Genomic DNA, 21790 nt, shown 5'->3' on the forward strand with positions numbered 1-21790 from the left:
ATATGAATTGGTTTTAGCTTAAGTTACAAAACGATGCCTTACGTGTTTCTACTGTACGTTTCTAAAACTAATTCGCCACTAAGCACAGGGAGCTTATCCCACAGACACATTTGATCAAGTTGAACAGATTAATTTAAACAAGCTGTTGAAGTGAGTGAAGGTCTCTTCTGTAATGCAAGGCAGATGGAAAGGTCAATTTGTTCTGTTTTATCTGTATCTGCCAAAATCCAACAGTACTGAGAAATGATAGGACTGTGGGTTGGTTTTAGATACATAGATTAACCCACTTTAGAACTCAATCACTAGCTGTTTTAAAAAAAAAACATTGGAAACTGGCTCTTTGATTTGTGAATTTCCCAGTGGCTGTTAACATGGTTTCTTAGCTGACATGCCAAATGTCATAGGACAGGAACTTTAAAGCTTTTCTTGCTTTAAAGTTGCTTAGCAGTGAGTGCACTGGGTTATTGATTCGATACCTGGTATGATTGGGTTGTGGGTTCGATGCCCAGGTTTAGTAAGCTACCAATGTTATTTCTCTCTGGAGGCCACAGTGATGGCTGCCCACTGCTCCAGGCATGTGTGCTCACTAGCATATGTGTGTCTTTTCACTAATAGATTAAAAGTGAAGGCCACATGACTCTTGCCGTGAGCAAGCTGGCCAGTGTATAGAAGTATGCTTCAGAATCTGCTTAAAAGTTAAAGAAAAGGGAATGTAACAATGTAAGGATTACATTTAGGATGTACAGATACTTAAGCAAAGGAATTCTCATCAAAGGGAAAAAGATTCAGAATCTCAATACAAAATGTGAAATTCACACCTTCTTATTTATTTACATTGAGTGGCTATACATGCTCGTATTTGTAGCAGTTTACAAACTTCCACATCACTTAAAACACTTGGAATGGGTCTTCCGCGTCCACCAGGAACAACTCATATAATTATTATTATTATTATTATATTATTGCTATTCAAATGTAGTTTGTTTGAAGTATCTTTCTGTTAAAAGACACAAGCATGACGTTTCAATCATGTCGCACCATTTTCTATGGTTGGCAGTCCATTCTAAATTATGGCAGTCTTGTGTATTAGACTTAAGAAGTTTTTCTAAGTAATAAAAATAAAATTGCAGAAAGAATGAAACAACGTTTTAGAAAATGATTCTGTGTTTGTAAGGCCAGTGAAGACAGGCATTCAAAGCTTTGTACAAAGGGACAGAATGCAGAAGAGTGTCTGCAGCAGCTACTAACCATTCTATTTTTCTTATGGGTGTGTGGATTAATGGAAAGTAGCAGTAAGATCTTTGGGAGTGCACTAATGCAGCAGTTGTGGGCATTGCTGCAAACTTTTTTTTATGTCTGTTCATATGCCCATGTCAACACTTGTGACAATGACTCATAAATCTAGAAATTGGGAATTAAAAATTGTACAATAAAATACAGAACAATGCTGGTGTTTTAGTGCAGTAAGCCAGCATTGGCGATAAGACCTCAAATCAGCATCACAATTCATTGAAATTGTACCTTAATCTAAATTTCTCAGCATTTTTCTTTGGTTCAAGCTGTTCGAGTCTCTCAGGGGACTCCGGTTGGTGCTTAAGTTCTCCTCCTCGTCTCAATTCATTTCTCACCCTAAGCTCTAAGCCCCTTTTGGGAGTGCATTTTTATAAAGTAGTTTAAGAGCAGGTAAAATCAGCATGAGTGTTTAAGACATCTAGGTGTTTAGAGCAGAATTGCAACACACATTTCCTCATATCCCTTTATCTGTATTGAACAATTCTGCATAAACTCTGAATACTGATAAAACACACTTGCTGCTATTTTTTTCATTACGATGCTGCTTAAAAAAACTTAAGTGGTCAGCACAAGTTATGATAAAACTTTAGAATTACTACAAGTTAAACAGCTCTTTCTCTCCCAAGTTCAGATAATTCTGATGCATGATCCTCAAAACCCTTTCATTTCTAATGAAGAAAACATAATACTTACATTAATAAAGTGTCACAGGATCATGGAATGTCACAGGATCATGGTGGGACATGAGTAACATGGGTGTGGTGGCTGCTTAAATCAAGGTGACATTAAACTAAAAAAATGTCGACCAAAAAAAGGGGCAGGCGGGTTTTAAAACATGATTATCGCTCATCCATTTCCCAAAGTCCACTGTAGTGTTTTTACCATAGGTTGATGCATCCTCTGTCTGAACTGGATATTTGTCAGTGTCTTGCTGACTGGTCTGTGCAGGATGACAGAAGTCCAGTGCTCTGATGGAAACAGTTCTTCATCCACAAATAATCCACCAACTTTATTTTTTTTTTTTCTTTTCAGTTCTTTGCATTTAGTCCTGCCTGTTGTTCATGTTGTCCGAGCTGACAGGAGAAGGATTCAGGGTTTCTTCTCTCTGTAGGGAAAATAAAGATGTGTCAAACGTGTCAGTATTTATAACACCACCACCAGCAATAATAATAATACTTCCTGCAAAAAAAGGTTATTTTGGTACATTAGATTACATTTAGCAGACACTTTTGTCCAAAGCGACTGGTTTTGGTAGCTGGTTTGGATGGTCTAAGTTGGCTTTCTATAGTAAAAGTGATTAAAAAGCATACCCTATGCCCTAAAGTTTAGTTTCCTAGACAGGGATTAAGCTTAGTCTTAAACTCTATCATCCTTTCAGTGAAAAATCTCCATGTAGAATGCTGTGTGGCCCAAGACTAGGTTTAGTCCATGTTTCAGAAACTGCCTCTATGATAAAAACTTAACAATAACTCAGTAAAAACACCAGAGGGCAGCAACTGTTCAAAGCTCTACTCTATTATAAAACCATATACAGTACCAGTCAGAAGTTATGACACACCTTAAATTCTGTGTTTTTTTAGTCAGCTTTATGAGGTAGAGTCACCTGGAATTCAGGCTTTCAGTTAACAGCTGTGCTGAACTCGTCAAGAGTTAAATACTTAAAGAAATTGAATGATGAAACTGGCTCTCATCAGGACTGCACCAGGGAAGAAAAAGGAAGAGTTTCCTCTGTTGTACAGGATAAGTTCAGTTCCCAGCCTCAGAAACTGCAAGTTAACAGCACCCTAGATAAGAGCACCTAAATGCTTCACATTTCAGCATTTTGGTTTGTTTAACACTTTTAAGTTACTACATGATTATTTATGTGTTCCTTCATTGCTGAATGACATTATTTTATTCATATTAATTTACAATGTAGGAAATAATTTAAATAATCCAAACTTTTGTCTGGTATGTGTGAAAATCCTCTAAAAAACCCTCCTATCTTTGATATTTTGCTGTCCATAGTAGGACCATGTCTTTTCACAGAGATGTATAAGCGAGAAGATACTATGAGGAACATGGCTCTTTTTATAAAAAAAATATTATTATAATTTTTTGGCATCACTCAAAGGGCATTTTGCACATCTTTCATTTTAAGTCTGTATATTTTATGCTCTATTTTCAATCTCCATATTTTTTTCTTACCTCCATTTGCTGGTGGATCCAGGTGAGGGCCTGTGTGATGCGTGTGTACACCCCAGGTTTGTTTCTTTCAGCGCAGCCTTGACCCCAGCTTGTGGCCCCCACCAGCTTCCACACAGAGGAGTCTTCACAGGCCAGTGGACCACCGCTGTCCCCCTGTGAAGCATCAGCTTAGAGTAACTGGATAAAGTTCTACCACTCCAGAGAACACAGTTCTAGTTTTAGCAGGTGGGTTTTTAGTTAAGCCATATGCTAAAGCTACCTGGCAGGAGTCGGTTCCTCCCTCCAGGTATCCTGCGCAGATCATGCCGGGGGAGATGTAGCCCTGGTAGACTTCAGGCTGACTGCAGGCTTTGGCGGAGATAAGCGGCACCCTCGCAGAGTGCAGTGACACACTGGCTTCACCTGTGGACGGGTACCCCATTATGGGTTCAAATGAAAGAATGTCAGATCTGGTACTTCTGTTTTACAAACTCACTTATTTACAAAGATATTTTCAAACTCACCCCCATCCTCAGTCGCCCCCCAGCCGGAAATCCAGCACATTTTCCCATCCTCAAATTCTTCTCCAAAGTTGGGCAGACAGATGGGCTCAACAAGGCCTGAAGAAGAGATGTAATAGGAGGTCTGAGACAAGTATAGAACTATTAAACAGTGTGTGAATTAACATATTCCTTATAAAATCAGGTCCAGTTGTACCCTGAGAGGAATCTACCTTCAAATATACACTCTGTCCAAAAGTGTCTCAAGATGGTTAGCTAAAAACCATCTTAAAGATCTCATTCCACTTTCCCTCCATGCTGCCGCACAGATCATTCCTTCTCCCCGCCACCACGCGGATCACTCCCCACAGCATTGATAACGTACCTTGTTAAACTGTGCTTTCCTACTGTATATTTAAGGTCTCGGTAAAGCGCAAAATCAACCGGAGATCCGATTTAAACCTACAGTTACTTACGCAAGATAGCTATCGCTAACTAGCTCTGTAAACAGAGCTGTGAGCTCCTCCTTAGCTAGCTAGCTCCTTCTGCTATAGCCGGGGTTCAGCTCTGCCTGTGGGCAGTCCTGAGCTGAGGTGGTTGAGGCCATGAACTCACTGGTTGACACAGACACTTAACGTCTTTCTGATCGACTCGTATTTCTGAGTATTTTCATTTACTAGCTACTGCAGACAAGGGAGGCTGAAGAACTGTTTTATATGCAGCATACATATACAACTTAGAGAGACCTATAGTATTTCACAAAAAACAAGAACAATGGATTTCAGTGGAAGGAGACCTTTAAAACATGAATATGTCTCAGTGTAAATGTAAAAATTATTTTAGAATAAATGTAAAAGAATGTAAAAAGGAGATAGCTATTACCATTGAATGCAAGTGGCTCCACCAGTTTAAGCAAAGCAATATCGTAATCCAGGCCTTTGGGCCGATAGCGGGCGTGATAAATAATCTTCTCCACAGAGAGATACTTTGCTCCACTAACACTAACCGGCTGCTCGGTCAGTCCAACAAGAACCGTCCACACCTGGGGGAATGCAAAACTGAAAAAGACACAAAAGATTAGAATAGAATCATAAAATAACCTTATCCTAACCCTTATATAAATAATTTAAATCCTTATTTATATAGTACACATACTATATGTCAAAATGTTTCTGAATTCCATTCTAATGGATGCATTCAGCTACTTTCAGTTCAACCCATTGTTGATTCAGATGTGCAAATAAACACACACTGTTTGCCTAGGCCCTGTAGAGAAGTATTGCCAGTAGAATAGGACTCGCTGGGGCAGGTAGCACAGATCTATTGGCACTATATATAATTACAATATATTCACAAGTACGTCCAGTACTTTTGTGATGGGAGTTGGGAGTAAGGGAATTAGGTGGGTGGTGTTCATCCAACATCCTGACCTCACCAATACTCTTGTTGCTGAATGCAATCAAATCCTTACAGCAATGCTCCAAAATCTAGTAGTAATGGAGTGTTTGAGTTTACCCACCCATAAACACAGTGTGCAGCCGTCAGTATCCAGCGTGTTGCTACAATAGAGCCGCCACACAGGTGCTCATTCTGGAATTGCAGGCTCACCTGCCAGGGAAACTGACCCTCTAGGGACAGGTTACCCCCAACAATACGTGTGCTGAACTGAGGCCTGGAACCGCACTCTATACACACCCACACACACACACAGACAGAAAGATAATTACAAAAGGAAATGGGGTTATTTCAGACTGCGATAGTTAGACCTTTGGTAAGGAAGGTCATCTAATGGTTTTTGATTAATCATGCGCTACACTGACTGTACGTCCAAATGTATTCTGTTAATTCTGTTGTAATTAGTGATTCGACTGCTTTATAGTGCACCAATTGCTGACACAGGCATTTAACTGCTCATGATGCAGATGTTATAATAGTATTAATTTTTTTTAGAGATTCTTAAATGTGAAACTATGAAAGATCACCTTAAGGTGCTTTGAGGAACCTTCAAAGATCCTTTAAGGTTCCTTAAACCTTAAGGTTCCTTAAAATTCTTTTGGAGAACCCTAAGGTGTTCCAAAACAGTTTTAAATGGAAGAACACCTAAATATTCATAGAATAGGCTATTTAATCTCTATCGGAAATCATTGGCAAAAGAATGAGACATTACATACATAATAAGCATATGGTCAAGTATCAAGTATCAATGTCAAGTTTCAATTAAAGGGATAGAAAGCCACATTCACCAAAATAAAATCTCTTAACTTGGATATGCGTATAATATAGTATTTTATAATAAGATTATTACCAAATAAATTGGATAGTTCTTTTGACCCAATTTTCTTGACATTGGAGTTTTTTTTAATTACACAAAAAGCCATTTTGACAACTTATATTATACATTACTGTAATATATAAAATCAGTATTTTAGCTTGAAATCAATATCAGAAACATCATAAATAGAGTATGCTGAGTATCAGATTATTGCCTCATGCTTACCCAAACACTTCAGAGTTATCACCTTTCCTGAGCTGCACTCTGTCCTACTGCAGAGAGAAGGGTAGAAGGATTTGTGCATTATTACTCAAAATTAGTACACAACTAACTGTGAAACTAATGCAGAAACAAGTCACAAGTCAGAAATAAGTTGCTTAAAAGTCCACTTTGAGGTCAAACAGGGCCTTGGGGGCTGTTAAATAACAAATTCCTAAGTATAACCAAGGAGACCACTTTAAATCCTTAAAAAATGGGCTGGCTAGGGAACAAAGGCTTCAAATAATCCTCCCTTATGTGGGCTTTTCCCTGTGTGTGTGTGTGGCTGCATAGTATTTGTGTGTATGTCCAGCTGGATAGATGTCAAGGTTAGTTTACATAGAGAGAGAAAGTGCTGCAGCTTTAATTACATGGTGAAGCAGTGATGCAAGTCCAGAGATCTTATATACCATCCATGTATCAGTTCTATATTTTATTTGAAACAGATCAGGCCATTGCTAGCCAAGGTTTCAGTGAGCATTAATGTCCTAATGTTCTTTAGCTTCCCCAATTTCTGCTAAATGACTGTGCTTACTCAGTGCTTGGTGCAATTAACATTGCCCAAATCAGACTACATTTGTAATCATTTTTAGTTCCCTTTAACCTTTATCTTCCTTTCGAACAACTTTGCAATGCAGCACTTCCTTCTGGATGCAGCTATTTTTCATGATGACTGTATAAGTTGGTTAACGTTAAGCCATCAAGTGTGAGCAAACCCCAACCTGTTCTGCAAGAGTTCTTATTTCACAACAGCTACTATACATTATAAGCATACTTGTATTATAATTGTATAATTGACACTTTTCTGTCTTTTGTTTCACCTCACGGTAAATACACTTTAGTCAGTGTTCAGTTAGCATGTATAAAGTGGTAATACTGTCTATTACAGATTAATTATTAATTGTGCTGTAAATACTTAATTGATTCTATTAATTGTTCATTAAAGCAACCTTATGTGGCATAACTACCGTAAAATATCCGTTTCAGAATCATACTGATGCTCCACTGTCTGTAATAGGGAGAATAGCATCTACTACTTTATGGAACTGCATTATGGACATTTGGTGGAGATGCACAGGACCTCTTTGGATCTTGGGCATTCTTTTACATTGTTTTTAAAATTGAATGATGAATGGACCAATATAAATGCTCCAAAACAAAAAGGGGTGTTTCTTATTTTTTGTATGACCATGAAAAAGTGTTCCCTATTGATCCAAGCCAAACTGTCATCAAAATCTTTGGTTATATTTCCAATAATGGTGATTTTGACAGAGATATATACAGTGCTAGAGGCCCAGAGTAAAAGTACAAGTGACCTATTAAAAAAAGTGACTTGAGTAGAAGCAGACGTGTTCTTTAAGCCCCATACAAGAACTTAAGTATTACAAGTAGTTTACTGAAAGTAAAAGTATTACTGTTATTAAGTTATTAGTGTAGTTATTACAGAAAGCAGTGGAAAGTTCTCAGAGTAAAAGGCAGAACAGGAGCAGCAAGGTCTTCTTATTGATGAGCAGCTTCATCAAACCTGGTGACAGTACAGAGCATCTACTGCTCTGGCTTTACTGATAATGTGGGTTTTAAATGATTCCTAATATTAAAATATCAAAATTGTAAAAAATAACGATGCAGCACATAAAAAATGGAACAGGGTAAAAGTATTAAACTCACTAAAAATATGTAGTGAAGTAAAAGTGGAAGGAGGACAAAAAATAATACTACAGTAGATACACATACAGTATTTTAGTACTTAAGTACAGTAGTAAAATATCTCTACTTCCTTACTATACATCTCTGATTATAACCACATCATCAGGGTATAAAGTAATAACATTTCTCACCTGAGATTGGTTGAGTTGTGTATTTTGATGGCCTGCAGTGGACCTGGCTGGCTCAAGTTGATTGACACAAGACTATTCTGATATTCTTGTTCAATGTTGGAGAGCAGGAGAGATCCAGACCTCACGTAGCTAAGAGAGAGCCAGGGAAAGAAGAAAAACAATTGTCAGCATGACACACAGCATGTCAGTGCACTTGTGGAAATATTGTTTTTATGGGGAAGGGCTTAAGAAAAACAAAAAGAGATATCACCTCACTGAAAAAGCAGGGTCATATTTCTTTTTTAGAATATTTATGGTGGGAAAGTTTAATTTGGTTATGTTTAAGTTTTTTTTCGTTTTGTATCTCAGTTTGATCAACTATCCAGTTTGAGTTGAGGTTACAGTCACAAGGCAGCAACAAGCTATTGGTGGAGTTTGAACTTATGATATACTCTGACTGGATGAGCAGCAGTTAGACTGTAGGGCCGGCCTAGAGCAGTCAAATTACACTATATTGCCAAAAATATCCTCTCTCTTGTCTTGTGTTTGGTGATGTGAGGTTTGGATCGAGCTGCTTGGCCATAAAAAAAAAACATTCCATGAAGCTCTCTACACTCACCACATTTGCAGGTCCATGGAAGTGATTGGAACCTGAGTTCAATGAAGTGAATGGAATCAGTTAAATAATAAAAAAAAGTTGTTATTTTAAATTTTTACATTGTTCAGTGTAAAAGCTCAGGGTTGTCCTGCTTTTGCATGCCTAATCTAACATATGATTTTAACAGGCCCTTTGTAAGATAGTGTTACCAAGTTGGTGTATTACTGCAGGTCAAACAACACTAAAAGGTACAGGGCAGGACCACAAACGTGCAGACCAAACACTACAGGATCTCACAGATACTGTATCTATTAATAATAAAAAGAAATGTAAAAGTAACTTCTCTAACTTCAAGAACAACCTCCCCCTCACACCACGCAGCACTTCAGAGCCTGACCTGGAGTATCCCAGCTGTTTACAGGCAGAGAATCCCAGTTCAGGATCCCAGTCCTCTGAACACACTGTGCTCCACACTCCCTCACTCAGCACCTGCAGCACCGAGCTCTTCCCACTCACACGCACTGCAGAGAGAGAGAGCACATTCACCTGCTTTACCCAACACACCTGAGCAACACATATACACACATTCAGAGACAATACTTCTCTTTCGACAGATACACAGATAGAATAAAAAATAGCATAAATAATGCGATGTAGAACTAAATTAGATTAATGAAATAATTAACAGATAATGATGAAGCTGAACATACCACAACTAAGCTCATCCTCGCCGTGCTCACAGTCCACATGTCCATCACACTGAGCAGTGCTGCTGATACAGCGAGAGGAGCTGCAGCGGAACTTCCCCACACAGCTCAGACCCACTGCGGAAAACACAGGTGTGTAAGCATGTTCATCCTGTGTCTGTCTGTATGTCTATCTATCTATCTATCTATCTATCTATCTATCTATCTATCTATCTATCTATCTATCTATCTATCTATCTATCTATCTATCTATCTATCTATCTATCTATCTTGTTGTCTGTCTGTATATCTGCCCATCTACCTAACTGTCTTTTTGTCTGTATGTCTGTCGTTATATCTGCCTGTGTACCAAACAACTACCTGCCTGTCTGTCTGCCTGCCTGTATATCTGCCTCTCTACCTAACTATGTCTTTCTGCCTGCTTGCTATTTATTTGTCTGCTTGCCTCTGCTTCATGCCTTACTGACTGCCTATCTGTCTGCCTAACAATCTGTCTGTCTGTCTTCTTGTACGTCTGTCTGTCTGCCTGCCTAACTATCTGTATCTGTATGTCTGCCTAAATATCTGTCTGTCTGGCTGCCTGTCCAACTATTGGTCTGCTGTCTGCCTGCTTGACTGCCTGCCTATCTGTATGCCTGTATATCTGCCTTTCTACCTAACTATCTGTTTGTCTGTCTGTCTGTCTCTCTTTTTTTAATTTGTCTGCTTGCCTCTATTTGTCTATCTTTACGTGTGCCTGCCAGGCTATCTGTCTTTCTGTATGTCTTCCTGCCTGACTGACTGTCTATCTGTGTTTCTGCCTGCCTATCTGTCAGCAGAACTATCTGTCTGTCTGCCTTCCTGCAGGTCTGTCTGCCTCTCTGCCTAATTATCTGTATCTGTATGTCTGCCTAAATATCTGTCTGTCTAGCTGCCTGTCCAGCTATTGGTCTGCTGTCTGTCTGCTTGACTGCCTGCCGGTCTGTGTGCCTGTATATTTGCCTGTCTATCTAACTATCTGTATGTCTGTCTGTCTGTCGTCTGTCTATATGTCTGTTTGCCTTCCTTCCAGATCTTTAAGTCTGTATCCACTTTATCCACCATCCACAATTTCGTGTTACATGTTAATAATACATTTGTTTAAATACATTTAAGTGAAGTATAGGAAGATATTTAATGGCATTAATCATTGTAATCTATACATTACTGATCAGACAGTATAGAAATGTGACACTGTAAAATTTAATCAGACTTTGTAAGCAGAGTTCTACACATCTCCCAGTTTTGGACTGGTGGGCCCCACATTCTGCAATACAATCATGGCTGTTAATTATTTACGACGGTTGGGGCGTCTACGTGCCACCGTGAGTCTACTCCACCTCACTGCACTTTACGGGCAGTGTGTCACCCACTCACCTCCCAGCCCGATACCCAGCACGAGGATGACCCCGAGTGAAGCACAGGCGCCGATTAACAGCTCCATCCTTCTCGCAAACAAGCGGCCTCGCAGAGTCTTCTCCTCCACCAGATCAGCTTTGGGTGGTGGAAAGAGTTAATTAATTAAACATGTGCACATTGTAAACACTGCAATACACACCTACGGAATAACTTAAACAAATATAAATAATAAATTGAGCTAAATTATACTGTTTGTTTTGTTAAGCAACCATGTAAACGGTCATGTAAGTACTCCAGACAGTGGGTTTGGTCTCATTTTTGGGTAGATACTAGCAGTAATGTTTTTAATACAAACTTATTTATCCAAGATGGCTGCCCCCACATTTACAATAGTACTTCTATGTGTTTTTGTGTATCATAATATCAGTTGTAAACACAGTATTTGTCCAACTTTTATCTGTGGACAGGTTTTTATAGTGTTTGGATGTGCAAAATACCCTTTAATGTTATCAACTGGCATTGCTAACTATGCTAGTCTGAGACAATGCTCACAGTGTGAAAAGTGGGTTTTCCAGATTTTCCAGTTGAGGTTAACGAGTTTTTAGGCAATTGTTTTATTTTTGGAAGTGTTTTTAAATAGTTTAATATGATCTGGATAAATGTAATGTCAAGTGTGTGCTTATGAGGTAAATGCAACAGAGCATAACTACTTCTATAAAGTTTGATACAAGTTGTAATGACAGCATAACACCAGTGTCTCAAGTCCACATGCTGTTCTGTCTCAGGGGTTAAAATTAGCTACACAGCAAAATAATCAATGCTTAGCACTGTCAGAGATAATTTCTCCAGTTTAAGAAGGAAAATGTAGTGTTTTTCAACCTTATTGTTTTTTCATTCTCTCTTACCTTTATGGGTGTAAGAAAATATTGATGTATCACAATATTTTGTTTTGCAATCACAGTATAGATTTTCACAATCACAGTATAGTTTTTTACTTATTAGTTTAGTTGTAAAGATTGGTGTTGGACACGGGTTCATTTAGTCTTGTGTTAGGCTAGATAGCAGTGTTGTACTACATCTTGTGATTTTTTTCTTAAAATTTGGTTTAAACAATCACAATACAACTCTGAAAAAAATAAAAATAAAAGCCCACTTCAGTTTCTGAAGCAGTTTCTCTGATTTTGCTATTTACAGGTATATGTTTGAGTAAAATGAACATTGTGGTTTTGTTCCATAAACTACGAACAACATTTATCCCAAATTCCAAATAAAAATATTGTCATTTAGAGCATTTATTTGCAGAAAATTGAGAAATGGCTTAAATCATAAAAAAGATGCAGAGCTTTCAGACCTCAAATAATGCAAAGGAAACAAGTTCATATTCATAAAGTTTTAAGAAGAAGAAGAGTTTCAAAATCAATATTTGGTGGAATAACCCTGGTTAACCCTCCACCAGTCTTACACACTGCTTTTGGATAAATTTGTGCCACTCCTGGTGCAAAAATTCAAGCAGTTCAGCTTGGTTTGATGGCTTGTGATCGTCCATCTTCATCTTGATTATAATCCAGAAGTTTTCAATTTGGAAAAATCAAAGAAACTCATCATTTTTAGGTGGTCTCTTATTATTTTGCAGAGCTGTATATCACCTTTATTACAGTATCATGATAAATTGTGAAATATTAAATCATAACCCATGTATTATTCCGTATTGTATCGCCAAGTTCTTTTCAATGCACAGCTCTGCTTACCTGAGAGAAAAGGCTGGACTTTGGTAACAGGCATTGCTGGAGAGGGTTGAGTCTGGATATTATTGAGGGCATCGGGCTGACACTCTGTGCTTTCGGTGGTCTCAGTGGCAGGTTTATTGGTGCTGTTTTCTCCTGCCAGGCTGCCATTGTGGCTCTCCAGGGTGCTAACATTGAGGGTGGAAGGTGTGTCAAGGGCTGGATGGTCCTCATCTCCAACAGAGAGCACCTCTATTCTGGAAGGACACGTCTGTTCTGTCCCTCCAGCCTGTGGAGATACTGTAGGTGTTGACCACCATACTTTATATAAATTATAAAAATGCTGTTTTCTACCTGTAATGTACACAAAAGAAGAATATAATACTCTAATATAAAGTCCAGTTAAATCCAGTTAACTAAAATCTTTCTTTATTGTATTGGAAGCCAGTGTTTAACATTTTTATTTTATATTTTTTTATTTGATATTGACCTTTTAATGTCACAAACCATTCCTACACAGTAAGATAAACTTTAAATCACATAAAAATAGCAAAAATGAGCTCTTTTCACTTTGCCTTGTTGGCTTTAAGGAGCTGCCATGCTGACTGAGCTGCTGTTTTTTTTTCATTGGCTGGTTCATGCTCTATTCTAATGGACAACAGTTGGTGTTAATTAGTGTTATGTGCAACACAACATTAATCAAAAAATTAAAATACATGATGAAAGGGTTAATAAGATTTAATTTGAGAACTTGACCACTTACTTACCTGTATTTGTGTGGCAATGTTCTCTTCTCCACCTGCTGGAGCCTCCAAAACTCCATTCGTTAGCCCAGCTTCAGCGGGTACGCCCACTTCAGCCTCCTGCCCATCAGGATTAGCCATAGCCACCTTCACACAGACATTGTTCCTACACGTTCTCAAGCAGAGAAAAGAATAAAAGTAAGATTAATGAGTGTAATAAGTGTGAGAAGAGAACGGAAAAAACCTGTAGATCCAGGATTGAACTCTTCACTTCTGTAACTTTAGACTAACCCAGCAAGTCTGCCTTTTTCCATTTCATTACATAATAATAATCCTTCAGAGCTCTAAAATACTCCTAGGCTACATTTAAACAGAATCCATAGAATGAAGCAACTTAGACTACATATTTGCTTCATGATAAATACTATGCAATCAACTATTATATCCTAAAATGAATATATAAATGTAATCCTGGAGTCACATGGGTTAACATTCTGAGTCTACAATGTATCCCTTACTTACCCAGAAGTGCTATAGTATCCTCATACTTTGTTATTATTCCACAAGTGAGCAAGCGCTGTGGCCTTGGTCTTTCGCAATAACTGGACATCTCTCTCTCTCTCTCTCAGGTATGACGGGATACCTGAGCTGGGGTTTACTGAGGAGTTGTGTCACTCTAGGAGAAGATCAGGTGACCATTGCGTCTCCCTGGATACCTGATCAGGTTACAGATGGGCCGGCATACCTATTTGGAGGCACTGGGGCATTGGGCATATGAAGACACCAAGGATTAGCACAGGAAAAATTAAGATGGTCATATTTAAACTACTTGAACTCATTGGGTCAGTGGTGTAGGAGAAAATAATAAGAAATAATAGAGAAAGATGGGAGGATAGACTGATGATGTGAAGAGAGAAGATAAGAGGGATGTAATAGTTAATCTGTAATGATGTTAACTATAAAGGCCAATTACTAAACCACTCAATGATCAACTATTTAATTTTATGTATTTTATGTTTGGTTATGCTTAAATGGCCAGTTCTAATATTAGTTTTCACCCCATCTCCTCAACACCCCATTACTCCACCTCATCTCCTCAACACCCCATTATTCCACCCCATCTCCTCATCATCATATAACTCCACCCCATCTCCTCAACACCCCATTACTCCACCCCATCTCCTCATCATCATATAACTCCACCCCATCTCCTGAACACCCCATTACTCCACCCCATCTCCTCATCATCATATAACTCCACCCCATCTCCTCAACACCCCGTTACTCCACCCATTTTCTCAACATCCCGTTAGTGCACCCCATCTCCTCAAAACCGCATTACTCCACCCCATATCCTCAACACCCCATCTCTCCACCCCATCTCCTCAACATCCCGTTACTCCACCCATTTTCTCAAAACCCCATTACTCCACTCCATCTCCTCAACACCCCATTACTCTACCCCATCTCCTCAACATCCCGTTACTCCACCCCATCTCCTCATCATCCCATTACTCCACCCTATCTCCTCAACAACACATTACTCTGTCTCATTTCCTCAACATCCCTTTACTCCATCCCATCTCCTCCACACCCAATTACTCCACCCCATCTCCTCCACACCCAATTACTTCACCCCATCTCCTCAAAACCCCATTAAGGTCAGGACTTTACAAATCATTATTTTTACCTATAACACAGGTAGTGACTGATGAACTCAATGGAGCTAAGAAGTGAGTAAACTTGACTCTTCTCAAAGTAATACATCTTTATGACCTGAATTCTAATTGTTTCTGTATTTGTTATTTCACTATCAGTGGTGAAATTCCCCCCTACAGATATGAGAGTTTTAAACCAACTTTGGCCAGTTAGTTTAAGTATGTGTCCTGCATGACTAGATAATAATAATACTCTGAAGAGGAGATTTTAGAGGCCTGCTCTATGTTAATAGATGGGTATGAGCGGCAATTCAATGATCATTTGTCTTGTCTGAGCTGCTGTCATAGGAGAGGCCTGTGGTTTTCCTTTCATGTCTTATTTAAAGGGGCCTGTATTGAACTTTCTTCATTCTTCATGTTTGTTTGTGTGCTTTTTAATAAAACCCAGAAAATAATCCAAAGTGAAAATCATTGCAAATAAAATTAGATTTATTGAAATGAATTTAAATAAAGAAATATGTAAATAAATACATAAATATGCATATTAAATAAAATTATTATACACACTGTAAATAAGAGGGCCTTATTTACATTAACTTTCACAAAGTAACTTTTATATCAAAGATGTGCTTCTATATGTGTGCACATGCTTATTCTGTCCAAAGGTTTGTAGATTTCTGGTGAAATCAAGGGTTGTGAAAGGACATTGTCCGCTACTCTTTACGCTAAAAGATGAAACATTGCTGTAAGGATTTGTTTGCATTCAGCCTCAAGAGCATTCGTGAGTTCAGGTACTGATTTTGGATGTTTAGTTCTGAATCACAAAAACATCAGAACAGAATATTTCATAGATGTTGTATTGAGTTCCGTCACTCCGGAGGTAGTGTGTATGTGGCACAGCTCCATGGGCTTTGGGCTGTGGGTTCTGTGTGGGCTTCCTCTGGATACTCACTCTGGGTATCTTCCCATGTGGTAGGTTAATGTGTAAGTGTGTAAGGTTCCATAGGACAATATACAGATAGTGAAGTCAGATGCTGATGTTGTATGACATGACACTCCAACTCATCCCAAAGGTACTGGATGGAGCTTCATTACTCCAGAGAACCAGTTCCACTGCTCCACATCCAATGTACCCCTCTAGCTGACGCTTGGCATTGAGCATGGTGACATTAGTACACTATATATGTGCTTTTATCTTTAGGCCAAACTTAAGAATTTAAATCTTCCTTTATTGCATGGTAAAGTGCTTTTATTCTTCAGTTTTCAGGGCCTTGCGTGGCAGGAAGTGGGTACAGGCCTGATGTGGTCCCACTGTGTTTCCTCTCCTAAGTTTCCCCCGGTGGGACAGGGCCAGGTACAGGCCTGGGTGTGCTGCAGATGAATATGTTGTATAGTGGTTCTCCTCCAGGTGCTCTTTGAACAGGCATTCAGATGAAAACTGCTTCTGTTGATGAGAAAAGTTCATTTGTTATATTTAATAGTACTATGAAGCACTATATCTTGTACATGCCAGTAATACTGTACCAAGAGCAAGACTAAGAGCAGTGTGAAATTTAATAGAAAGCACTGCAACCACTGCACAAGTACAGTTCTGGCTAGTAATGAAGATGTGCATATGTCTGAAAATATCCCTTACCTTCCCTTGTGCAATTCCTTCTTTATTCATGCATAAATACAGCTTGCTTTTGACGCCACGAATGCCCACCACTCCATGTTTCATGGCAAACAACTTCAACCAGCCTGAGAATGAATGAAAGAGAGGGAAGGATGGTTATATTTTGATTGGTTGATTTTGACAACCAAGCTCGGGTTTGAATGTCCAAAAGTCTGTAGACTCCTGTTAATCATCATTTTCTTTTGAAATTAAACCCTTAACAGGCCAGGATTTTTGTCAATTGTCTGCCTGACGTTACACCACTATATCGTAAGGATTTCTATTTAAGCATTACATAAAAAGCTTTCATGTTGAATAAGAAACTTTACTGAAAAGCATAGTTGTATTTGTAATGGAAAAAATTTTAAAAAGTATTTAAGTAAATTTGCTAATGTCAAAATATAATGAATAAAAATAATACAATTGTCTCTTTCCTGAACTTTTACATTTTAAAAATTTAAATTTTAAAATCAGTATTTTTCTAAATACAAATCAAACAGTTCATGTCCTCCAAACATTTTGTTTCATTATGTTTGTCTAGTTTTTACGTCTATTTTCAAAATGCAGAATTTGTGTCCTGTAGGAGATTTCAAAGACCCCAATTTTTCAGAATGTAAATAAGTTATTTTACTGCAGAAAAAGGGGGTTTTGTATCACTTTTTTTGTCAATGCATTTTAAGTGGATAAGGATTTTAACTGATATTTGTCCTCCCTTTGCTGCAGCAATCTACTGTTACAAGACATCTTTACTCTCAGCCATTAGGTCACTAACTTACACCAATGATTGAACTTAAGGGTTAATTACTTCTTCTACTGCTTCTTTAGTGAAATAGTGAAAGAATGGGTCGCTCTCAGGAGGTGAGTGAACTCCACCGTGGTACCGTGATAGGATGCAGCACCTGTACAGCCAGTCCACTTGTGAAATTTCCTCACTACTAAATATTCCATAGCCAACTAAGAATGATATTGTAACACAGTAGAACCCAAGCAACTCATTCTGTCACTATAAAGAAAAGGGTTCTTTTGGACCCATAGCACATCACTAATCAACAGCACTAAAGACCAGAGGTGTGTAAAACTTACTGTGCTCAGTTGCCTCATGAACTCCCCCTACACTCCCATCAGTCAGGATCTGTAGGTGGTAACCAATCCCGACACGGCAGTAGAGAAGCTGGTGTATGCTGGCTGGTCTTTCTGGATCAGATTGTGATAGAGCTGTTAAAATACATTCAAAACACTATTTTAATAATATATAATGAAATTTGGGTTTCTCATGTGTTAGTAAAGACCATGGTTATGAATAGAAAAGGTTCTTGACAATGGTGATACTACTGTATATTTGTGTATTTGAATGGTTCTACACGACCATTCAAATTGACGAATGACAATACATATATATATATATATATATAAGCATTACAATGTGAGATATATGTCAACCTAACTTTAACTGTTACCTATAGTAATATATAAACATGAAAAGAGTTCATTTGTACAAGCAGATATGTGCAGATTTGTTCTGTGTTTCCACAGAGGGTAGACATGAAAACATATTATGAATAAATGTTGTGATTAATGTTAACTGCTCATTTGCTAATATACTGTTATATAATTTATCTAGTTTATGCATTTACTTTTGGAGAGTGGTCTGTTTATGCTTGAATTAAATATAATAGAAATATTTATGTAATTCTTTATTAGTCCAGCCATTTTTTCTTTACTTTATAAAACCTTTTAAAATCCAATAGTTCCATATCAACACTTGAAAGGATCAATTATAGCTTATGTTAATATTTCTCATAATGAATGAGAGACTAGGCCCAGAATCCTGCACAATAACATTAACAGCCATACATTGTTTTCTATATTGGCATGTTTCAGTTTAGTATTATGTGTAAGACTGGTTTATTTTAGACATGACTCATTCATTACCACTTTAGATAAATGCTAAGCTAAACAAACACACAAGACATCTTTAACCCCCTTATGCTATCAGTGTTTGGTTCAAAGCAAACGTCATGGGAATGTCCTTGTCTTTCTGATTATTACCAGCAGAACTAGGAACAACTGATTTAACATAGTAAAGCTTTGGTGATAAAACCCAAATGACTGTAGTTCATTTTGCTGCTTTTAGTTGCACCTGTTGCTGACAGATATGAACCTATTGGTACCATAGCTAATGTGTGGGATGAGGTGGATCACCAGGTGGATTACAACTCCAAGTATTTTTTTTTACAGCTTTCTTTAGTTGTGTAGACTTTTTACAATATACTGTGAATAAAATGTGATACATTGTTATCATATTGAAAGTGTTTAGACATTAATTTATTGCCAACAGTACAGTACATTTTAAGTATTTTTCCTTAGCAACTGGCTCCAGTGTCATAGCAACTCCTTAGCCACCACCTAGCAACCAACTGCCATATCAGAGCAACACATTGCTGGACTGCTATCACACTGCTGAAAGAAGCTAAACTTGATGTTTCGCTTTAAAATGTTACAATTAAAGTGTTTTAAATGAGTATAACATACAAAAGACATACAATGGTGGGTGCTTGGCAGATTACACAGTAACACAGGTGGGGTACAGCCTGTAATCACACACGTACAGAATGTAAAAATGTACCAAATAATTGAATAAAGCATACCTTGTTCTTTCAGCTTGGATTCTTTGATTGACAGCAGCCACATGTGCCTCAGTCGGGTTGCCTGATCCAGAGGAAGGCCTGCGTCTTTCCCCATCCTGTTACAGCTCACACACATACAGATCAGCAGTGGCAAACACACAATCGTCCAGTGTAGCTCCATAACAGCAGCATCGGTTTCATATAAACTTCCAGCTAAGCCACCATGACATGATTCTGATCCAAATGTCTGGAAGTTAACAGGCCTTTTGTCTTCGTTCTGTTAGAGTAGAGCTATAGATGGCTGTGTGCTCTATTAGCTTGATGAACCATAGAGAGCATCCCTGCTCCCTAAGCATCCCTACATAGAAACTAAGTGAACAATTTGTTCTTTTGCTGATAATAAACAGGGTCAGTATGCCATCCCTCTCTCTTTCTGTCTGAGTGAATATCCTACATCTGTTTACATATCTTCTCTCACTCACCCCTGAAGCCTCCATGACAAAAGTACATTCAGAGCTCATGCACAGAACAAGCATGCCCACACAGATAGACATTTACGTCTGAGCATACATCTCTGATTGTCCCATCACCTTTGTTCTTATCATCTCTGCCGCAGTATCTCTGTAGCAGGGGGCACTCACATAAACAAACTGTGCAGTGTTATCTGAATGATTTCAGAAAGCACTGGGTCCCATTAAACTTCCTTAAACACTGCTGCAGTGAGTCACACGTTAAGTGCGTGGTTCCAGCATAGTACAGTATAATTGGAGCTTACATGCAAGTATACAGTAAGTGATGTGAGAGTGTTGTAAAGATCCATACAGTTGTGATGTCAATGAAGAGACTTCAACTAAATTAAAAAGGAGTTAAGCTGAACTAAACTGAACAGCACTAAACTGAATACAATTGAATTGAATTAAATATAATATAATATAAATATAATAATTTAACATAACTAAAATTTAACGGAGCACAACAGCACTAAAATGAATAGAACTGAACTGAATTAAATTAAACCAAAGTGAATAGAACTGAACCGAATTAAATATAACTAAAAAATGAAAAAAAAAAACCTGAATTAACTTTACAAAAACAAAATGCCATGAAATGAGTAAAACTGAACCAAACAGAATTAACTGAATTCATTTTAATTTAAATCTTACTAATCAAGAGGTGAACTAAATTAAATGAATAGGAATAGACTGAATTGAACTGGATTAAAGTAAACCAGACTGATCTAATGTAGACAAATTGTTACTGAATTAAACTGAATTGCACAGCTGGCATCTGTTTAAAGCTGCAGGATATTCTTGTGCAGACAGACAGCCTATCTGGTTTCAGTATACAGCAAATAGCTCACAGCAGCTGGATGAATCACAGATGCAGCACTGATACAGAGCTAAAGCACATTTACAGCACAGTAAGGACAATTTCTTAATGAACTTGTGATCTTTGACAACAGAGAATGTCATCTATGTTTATTGTTCCTATAAAAGCACATCATGTTTTGGATTTGATGAAAGAGAAAGTGATATGATTCATGCAGGGAAGCTGCACATGCACTGTAGGCTGTCAGTGCTGTGGAAGGACCCTCCACAAGATTAGATAAGAAGGTTTTAAAAGACTGCTGGAAGAAAACACAGAGTCAGTAAAATTAGCTTTTTTAGCTTAGTTCAGGCTATGTTCATTTTAAATTACAAATTTATTTAAAAATTAATAAAAAAAATTACATGTTTGTAAAATGTATTTACAACATATTCATTTTTTGTTTCGGAATATACTGCAATTGTTTAAAACAAATTAAAAAATTAAACATTGTATTACATAAATCCTATATATATATATATATATATATATATATATATATATATATATATATATATATATATATATATATACACAAATACTTACATTTACTACCCATATGGAAAAGAAATGTACTTGTAACATTTGAAAATGTTTGAAAATGGCCAAGATTGTTCCTTAATGGACTACATATATCCATAAATGTCCAATCTGTGTGGGTATATAAAACAATGGTATAAATAATTATGAAATATATGATTAAAAAATATACATTTATATATATTTTTATATATGTAATATATTTTTATATGTATATATATTTGTATATATGTAAAAAAAATATATAGAAGGAATATTACTAATTATTGCAAGCTTTATAATTTATAGACAATGAGTTTACCCTTTCAGACCTGAATTATTTGTATTTCCATTGCATTGGATTGGAAGCCTGTGTGTAATATTTTATATTTCATATTGACCTTTTAATTTAATAAACCTTCTCTAAACAGTAAAAAATATATCAAAAAGTGTTTAAAATCACAGTAAATTAGTAAAAAAAAAAAGTAGTGTATTTGTGAGTGGACAAGTTA

The 21790-nt window shown here is 37.4% G+C and overlaps 2 protein-coding genes across 2 annotated transcripts; both read right to left on the reverse strand.

The window, feature by feature from the left end:
- Positions 1-1135: 1135 nt before the first annotated feature.
- Positions 1136-13596, reverse strand: tmprss3a (transmembrane serine protease 3a). Its single transcript, XM_015601225.3, has 13 exons — positions 13480-13596; positions 12737-13001; positions 11007-11123; positions 9615-9728; positions 9302-9425; positions 8328-8456; positions 6457-6503; positions 5479-5644; positions 4842-5017; positions 3984-4079; positions 3740-3882; positions 3481-3633; positions 1136-2398 (listed from the first exon to the last, which is right to left on the reverse strand). Exons 1-13 carry the CDS (start codon positions 13594-13596, stop codon positions 2336-2338), a joined length of 1710 nt encoding a protein of 569 aa, XP_015456711.3. The 3' UTR covers positions 1136-2335.
- A 1073-nt stretch (positions 13597-14669) lies between these two features.
- fgf9 (fibroblast growth factor 9) lies at positions 14670-19509 on the reverse strand. The gene is made up of 4 exons (XM_049485117.1): positions 19416-19509; positions 17851-17982; positions 16750-16853; positions 14670-16557 (listed from the first exon to the last, which is right to left on the reverse strand). Exons 1-4 carry the CDS (start codon positions 19507-19509, stop codon positions 16363-16365), a joined length of 525 nt encoding a protein of 174 aa, XP_049341074.1. The 3' UTR covers positions 14670-16362.
- Between the last annotated feature and the right edge of the window lie 2281 nt (positions 19510-21790).

The sequence above is a fragment of the Astyanax mexicanus genome, chromosome 11, assembly GCF_023375975.1.
Source record: "Astyanax mexicanus isolate ESR-SI-001 chromosome 11, AstMex3_surface, whole genome shotgun sequence".
Classification (NCBI taxonomy): domain Eukaryota; kingdom Metazoa; phylum Chordata; class Actinopteri; order Characiformes; family Acestrorhamphidae; genus Astyanax; species Astyanax mexicanus.

Excerpts from the sequence above, each read along its gene's own strand:
- tmprss3a (XM_015601225.3), bottom strand. The coding sequence starts at position 13,596 with ATGGCTAATCCTGATGGGCAGGAGGCTGAAGTGGGCGTACCCGCTGAA. Across the intron at positions 6,504-8,327 it reads CACAACTCAACCAATCTCAG|TAGGACAGAGTGCAGCTCAG; the intron begins GTGAGAAATGTT and ends TTCTCTCTGCAG. Across the intron at positions 3,883-3,983 it reads GGGGGCGACTGAGGATGGGG|GTGAAGCCAGTGTGTCACTG; the intron begins GTGAGTTTGAAA and ends ACCCGTCCACAG.
- fgf9 (XM_049485117.1), bottom strand. The coding sequence starts at position 19,509 with ATGGGGAAAGACGCAGGCCTTCCTCTGGATCAGGCAACCCGACTGAGG. Across the intron at positions 16,854-17,850 it reads TCATGAGGCAACTGAGCACA|GCTGGTTGAAGTTGTTTGCC; the intron begins GTAAGTTTTACA and ends ATTCATTCTCAG. Across the intron at positions 16,558-16,749 it reads AAGGAATTGCACAAGGGAAG|AAGCAGTTTTCATCTGAATG; the intron begins GTAAGGGATATT and ends TCTCATCAACAG.